We start from the raw sequence: 6,949 nt of genomic DNA on the forward strand, positions 1-6,949 counted from the left end.
CATTTGTCCTTACTTTTATTTTTCTTGACACTATCAGACATCTACAGTTAAAACACAACATTTGGCAAAATACAATGATTTGGCGAAACACTTGTACTGATTGACTCACTGATTCCCTCAGTGAACTGGCAGAAAATGAGCATTTCTGAAGAAATCGCCATGTTCAACCACACACAAACATTTCGTATACAGTGTTTTTTTCAGGACTCCGGCAAAATCAGTGCCAGGTTGGTCAGTATTCAGAGATTTCTGATTCACTCTGCTGCTGTGACACACTCACAGACTGAGACGGGGGACAGAGAAGCCTCAGATCCTCCATGTTTGATTTTGTGCAAAAAATATTGAAAGAGAGAGAGAGGATGAAAGAGACGGACAACACAAAGAAAACAAATATTCTGTTCTTAAAGTCACCGACACATTTGACAAGAAACCATTGACTGTACAATATGAAACCCAGAGTGGCAGTTTCATAGCTAATCTGTGGGACAGTCGAAGTCTAGGATGACAATTTCCGAATTCACAATAGCTCCATCTAAAGACAGCCACCAGCACAGTGAGTCACACCACTCCACATGAATAAAAGTGCTATATCTGTGCTGCATTTTGGCACAAATTCTTCAATTAGGTCATGCCAACAGGATTACGCCTAATCAAAAAAGAAAAAAAACCTTCTGTGTAAAATGGCCTGCCTTGATGGAGACCTCACAACTAAAACCATTGTCTCCATCGCTGGTTATTCTTTTCAAGTGTCTCTCTCCTTTCACCTTCATTCACAGCCTCTCAAAGCAAGCGAAGTCACATTCACTGCCTGCCACCATTTGTATGTTATAAAGAGATTTAAACATTAAAACACATTGTTTCACTTCATTAATTCAAAGTCTGTTTGAGCTCCCTCGGTGTATGGTTGATCCAGATGATGATTCAGTTCACAACAAGGATTCTCTATGGCATTTAGAACCATTTTCCATATGAAAAATAATTGAATTCATCCTTATTTACATGAATGGTCCCTTTGACAGTAAAGAAATGAAAATAACCTGAAAAATGTTTGAGTACTTTGACCATGAAGACAACGGCTCATCTTGCATAAAATGTTGACTTGGTTTTGCACAGTTGTTTCTGTAAAAACGTAACTATCATGTCAATAGCTGCTGAGTGCTGTTGAGATGCATTGTTCAGTGGATTGGCTGTTCTTACAACATTGCAAAGGAATGGGATATCTACAGATGTTGATGCTTTTTGTTGCGTGATCTTGAGTGGTGTAGGCTGTCTGGCAAGCCACAAAACTGTAAACAGGAGTGTAAACAAAAAGAAATCCAGAAAACATCTTCACATGCAACTCTCACTTCCCACACAACTCTGAAATGTGGAGATTCAAAGACAGTTATAAGGATAAACTCGCAGTTATCTTTTTCACATCTTTCACATTGTTGCAAACGTGGGCAGATCTCATCTGATCTGTTATGATCTTGATTATCATCCACTTCACCAGGTAACATCTGCTTGAAATTGTTGAAAGTATCAGTGTTAATATTTGATGTCACGTTGGCGGATGACAGTACAGTACACACAGCAAAATTACTTGAGTAATATGCTAATGTTGTGCTCTTTCTCATCAATGTATTCGGTTAAAAATGAAAGGTCTAATTTGAATGCAACATAATGAGGTGTATAGAAGTTTCATAATACAGTATTGGCCCTGTATTGTAATATCATTATCACTGTGACACCATCACATGTGATAATGGACAATTCACAACAGGATTAAAATAGTAACCTCTCTCTCACAGAGCAGAGTCACGTCTGCTGTCGGAGAACAGGTAATGATCACCATATCTCGTCTACAACCACATAACACAATATCCTTCTGTCTTACTGTACATTTTGTAATGAAAGGTAACAGTTGGCTTAGCAGTACAAACGAAAACTATGTAGGGGGAAATGACAGCTACATCATTCCAAAAATACACAATATGTACATGACACAATTGAACTACTTTCACATTTGAGTTTGGTAAACACTGCATAGGTGACAGTATCACTAGCAAAGATGATATTGTTTTTTTTCTTCATATAATGCCTCACTTAAATAAATATTACATACATATTTGTACTTTTTACGTCTGCAGCCAACACTATTCAAATGTCCCACTTCATGATAGGTGATATTTAAAGAAAAAAAAACAATAACCTTGCACCATGAAAGCTATCCGTCATACAGGAGCATCCATACAATCGAGCATTCATGCTAATAAAAGAACTAAAACGTAAAAAAATAGCAGCAAATGTCATCATGTTAAGCAAAACATGGGTTGAAATAACAATAAAACATGTAGTGCAGATGTAATTCATCAAACATAAATAAATGAATAACACAAAAGGCAAAGTACGGTGTAGCAAAATTGGCTTGCAAATAATAATAAAAACACAAGATGGATGTCTCACTGGGCCACTGAACCAATAGAAAAACATCATTTGGGAGCTCTTGACAGAACAGTAATGAACCTTCTAGTCAACTGAAGGACACAAATCTTAAAGCACTGCCTTTAACATAAAAAAGCACTGCATAGCCCTTCAAAGCACTATTCTCCCCAGTACCACTTGTCAAGGTTATTGAATGCCTTGTACTCCTTGTGCCTACGCAGGTAATCACACGCCAGGCATGTGTGCTCTGCCCAGAAATAGGACTTCTTTACTTTAAAGTGCCGCCTCCACTCAAAGTACCTGAGGTACATTTCCTCGTTCTTGTCCAAGAGCAGCAGATAATCGGCCAGCTCCTTGGGCGAGGTGAAGTCGTCCACGTGGATGAAGGCGTCTCCCTGGATAAAGTTCTCGTAGTTCTGCCGGGGAGGGCCGAGAACCACTGGCACTGACCCAACAGAGAGCGGGTTATACAGTTTTTCAGTAATGTAGTCCTTGTGGATGGAGTTTTCAAAAGCCAGGTAGAATTTGCAGCTGGCGATGGTGGGAAAGTAGTCCTGGTCAGCGATGTACTCCCCAAAGGCTTGTCCGTACGCGTGAACCTCAATGTGTTTGTACAGCTCATTGTAGTATTTCACACGCACATGGTCCTGGTTCCAGTTGCTCACAATCCAGCAGATCAGTTTGTTTTTGCTGGGTGGGACAAAGTCCTCCTCGCCCTCCGCTGCTACAATGGACCCATAAGGCACTTCAATGTCAGCATCCTGACGGTAATTGAGAGTCAGATTGAACATGTTCTCGATCCCAGGGAGCTGGGAGGAGTGCGATGGCGACTCCAAGTTCATCCATACCCACTTCTGGAAGGATGGTCGCTGGACAGGCGGCAGGTTGGACAGGTCGGTACAAATGTCTCTGTGATGGATGATGACCCCATCCGACTTGTTGTAGAAGTTCCTGTCCGCGGTGATGAAACAGCCCTCGATGTTAAATAGGGAGCTGCACACGCCCAGGTCATAGGTTTGTCCAAAAGGCCAGAGCCAGATCAGCACGGTGGTCACGTTTTTATCACTCTTGGTGGAGAAGAGGCTCTTTTCCCGGTCAGTGGATACTGTTGACTCGACAGGACCTGATAACCAGCTGGTGGATGGTTTAAAATACATCAAAAACAGAGTCACAAAGCATCCCAATATGAACGTGCCGAGCAGAAGGGGTCGTAGGATTCTGTGGAAAGGTGCAGATGGCATACTCTGTCCTGGAAAGGGCACACAAGAGAACAAAAATAAAGTCAGGATCAACAGGAAACGACATCCAATCACCTAATCATGCACAGGTATTTCCCATTAGCACTATGTGTTAATGATGTCTATTATACTGGGTCATCGAATCTAAACATCATTTGTGCCCCAATTAAAAACGGTTTGCTTGAGGGCATTAGCATGTGAACACAGTGTTCATATTCTTGCTGTTATCTATGAGTATGCACCCTGCCGTGGGTAAGGCACCCACTGCTTTGGATCAATACTCATGAAGAAAATTGTTTTGCATTCTCAGATTTATTATTATACAAACCTGGTGGATTTAACTGAATGCTGAAATCCAAGCAAGAGTAGAAGTTGTGGGAATCGGAGGGAGCAGTTCCTACATTGGGACGACGGTGGGATCAATCTTCTTTGTGATTCAGTGCTCATAGACAAAAAAAAGTGCAGGTCACAGCTCAACTATGCTCCTTTGCTCTTACGCAGATTAACAATGATTCTTAATGATCTAATGAGGTGCGTTTGATCTTGAATGCACAGGTCTTCTTAATGACGCCTCCTTTACGTGAGCAGGGAGAGAAAATTGAGAGAACCAATTAGAGCTGGAGAGACTGAACATCAGCAAAGAAAACAAGTGAGGTTCTGTGCATGAACATGGAGAGATATGCTTGATTACACAAACTATTATTTGAAATAAGATGGAAAATAAAAGGAAAACAGTACAGTTATTGTCAAATTACCAATTAATCATGAATGTTATTTCACATTTGATTGTAAAGCATGGGTGTAAGCTTCAAGCTGTTATTAATTGTTGGCATATTCTATGTATTGTAAGAGAATGCTGCCATCTGGCTGAGGAGAGTAGAAAGCCCCCCGACTCTCCAGCTCTCCGGGGCTAAACACACCTGCATCTGGCATAAAGAAGCCATACACAGAAATAGACATCAAGAGGTGACTTTTCTCACACACTTCAGCAAATAAAACAATGAGACAAGCTCCAACACTTGATTTTCCAACTGACATAATATGGAATGAATATGTTGGCTGTAAGACAGCACCTCTTCATATCTCCCATCTGTGAGTAAGGTAAACAGATCAGCACTCAAATGCCACATGAAGCAGATCCAGATGAGTGTATTCCTGTTAAAAGCTTCGGTATCAATACAATTTCATGTAAGCCAATCCTCTTAGAGAGATGTAACATGTTTTCTGGGAGCAGCAGTGATAAGCTCTTTGCTTTACAGTGGATGCAGCACATGCATATACCTTCATGTGGTTGTGGTGGTATCATATACTTTAAACACAGGGTAGATTTAGAGAGGCTCAAGTGTACAGTAGTGCAGTACAGATCTAAATCATGGCTATTAAATATGCAGTGTGTGGTCAACTTTATAGTGTCTCCATGGTGATGGTGATGAGGTCAGAGAAATTGATATGAGAAGGTAATGGCTCTCACACAGTCCTTATTTTCCCATCTCCAACAAATTAGAGCAGAGTGAGACACGTTCAGCTCAAACATCCATTTACATTTTAAATAACATAACTGGGGTTTTGTCAAATGCATTGTGATGTATTTGGGACACAGAAAGAGCACCGCATGGGTGAGTAGCTTAGTCTGCAGCGAGAAGCCGTTAGACATGACTGGAGAGAGGCAGAACAAAACGCAACCACAGATTTAGGTAGCATCATTCATAGGGATGCTTCAAATCCCTGGTGTAGTGTCAGTATCAGGTAGACTAAAGGGTAAAAGAAGAGCCCTCATTTCCTAGAACATGACATTTCCCCCCTTATTTTCCCTTCGATGTATGTGTGTTCTGCCGGGAAGGCCACAGGGGTGATTTTAAAGGGACACTCCATCCCAGCCAGGTGAGAATTAATTTCCAGCCATCGAGCACTGAAGGTCATTTTAAAAACGTGAGATGCTACAGTCGAGGCACTCTTTGTAAAATGGTTGTCTTTGGGCATAACACTGCATCTGAGTTGATGAGAATATGAAGAAATTCACTGGGATATTTCATGTGTTGCCTGACAGACAGTGCGCACCGAAAACGCGCAGAATATAAATAAAAGCGTGGAGGATGCTGAAAAATGTACATTAGGCTATGTGCGATGCAAAACACAGTGTGCAGTGTACGATTACATATCACAGTGGAGAAAAACCTTTATATTCCACTAAAGTATAAAACAGTGCATTGAGAATGTAAAAAACGCTATGTACAAATAACACCACAGGAAAACACCGGTCAGTGAGATCATTTCTAATTAGCATGGTGATGATTCTCCGTCAAAACCAGGTACCGCTGCTGTCATGGGGGTGGGGGGGAAACAGCCATGCATTTTCACTTACCATCTCGACAGGCGTGAGTCAAAATAGACCGTTCTTCTCATTTCCCCCAGAGGTCCGTACCCTTTTCAAAGACACCTTGCAACATACGGGAGATGCGGATGCGTTTGGAATAAAAAATCTCGCCCGTCCGCTGTGTTTGCAGGAATAGATCCGGATGAGCACTCATCCATCGTCTTGATCCAGAAAAAGATACCTACTGTAGCAATGTGCGCTGAATCTTCCCCGCTGCTGCACACCGACGCAAAGAATAATGGCTGCAAAAATAATAATAATTGGCTGCTACCCCGTCAACCTGCACACACAATTCATAGCTCCGTGTGTGAGGACGCCATGTATGCTCTGGGATGTGATGCGATGTGGAATAATTCCCTGCTGGCTGCCCATGCGCTACCTTGCTCTGTTTACCGTCAATGCAGCTGCAGGCTGTGGCGGATCTCCAGTGTGTTTGTGTGCGTGTGTCAGGCCCGGCTCCAGGATGAAATGACTGAGAGGGCTGTTCAAAAATCCGAGGGGGCGACAAATACTGACAATGTAATAAATTGACACACCAAGCTTTTTTCCTTCTCACTGCTCTACAATCTCTTTGCTTCTTTATTTGTATTCCGGATTTACCCCTCTCATTCTGTTATTTTCCTCTGATCTTTAACGATAGTAGCCTACATTATTAGATGCAGGGCCAGCCCTAGACATTATGATGTGGTGTCCCCATTATGATTTGGTTCCCCCCCCATCCCCCTCCAAGCAATACACAATAGAATATATAAAGAATAAATGAAAAATCTCTACAAAAGACCAATACACTACAAAAACTGAAACGTATTGACATGTTGGTTATATACATAAAGAAGGTTTCAAATGTATTTAGTATTGTATGAACATGTTTTAATTGGGGGGTGGACGTCACATCCTCTAGGGGGGTCCGGAG

At 41.7% G+C, this 6,949-nt stretch overlaps 1 protein-coding gene across 2 annotated transcripts; it reads right to left on the reverse strand.

The window, feature by feature from the left end:
• Positions 1 to 6,485, reverse strand: LOC117467270 (4-galactosyl-N-acetylglucosaminide 3-alpha-L-fucosyltransferase 9-like). 2 transcript variants are annotated; one of them, XM_034110804.2, is made up of 3 exons: positions 6,025 to 6,485; positions 3,991 to 4,104; positions 1 to 3,673 (listed from the first exon to the last, which is right to left on the reverse strand). In XM_034110804.2, the coding sequence occupies exon 3, from the start codon at positions 3,663 to 3,665 to the stop codon at positions 2,583 to 2,585; it is 1,083 nt and encodes a 360-aa protein (XP_033966695.1). In that variant the 5' UTR covers positions 3,666 to 3,673; positions 3,991 to 4,104; positions 6,025 to 6,485; the 3' UTR covers positions 1 to 2,582. The 2 variants fall into 2 exon arrangements, with proteins under 2 accessions (XP_033966695.1, XP_033966694.1); XM_034110803.2 differs by having other exon boundaries at positions 3,991 to 4,236.
• Positions 6,486 to 6,949: the final 464 nt, after the last annotated feature.

Source organism: Pseudochaenichthys georgianus, chromosome 22 (assembly GCF_902827115.2).
Source record: "Pseudochaenichthys georgianus chromosome 22, fPseGeo1.2, whole genome shotgun sequence".
Lineage (NCBI taxonomy): Eukaryota > Metazoa > Chordata > Actinopteri > Perciformes > Channichthyidae > Pseudochaenichthys > Pseudochaenichthys georgianus.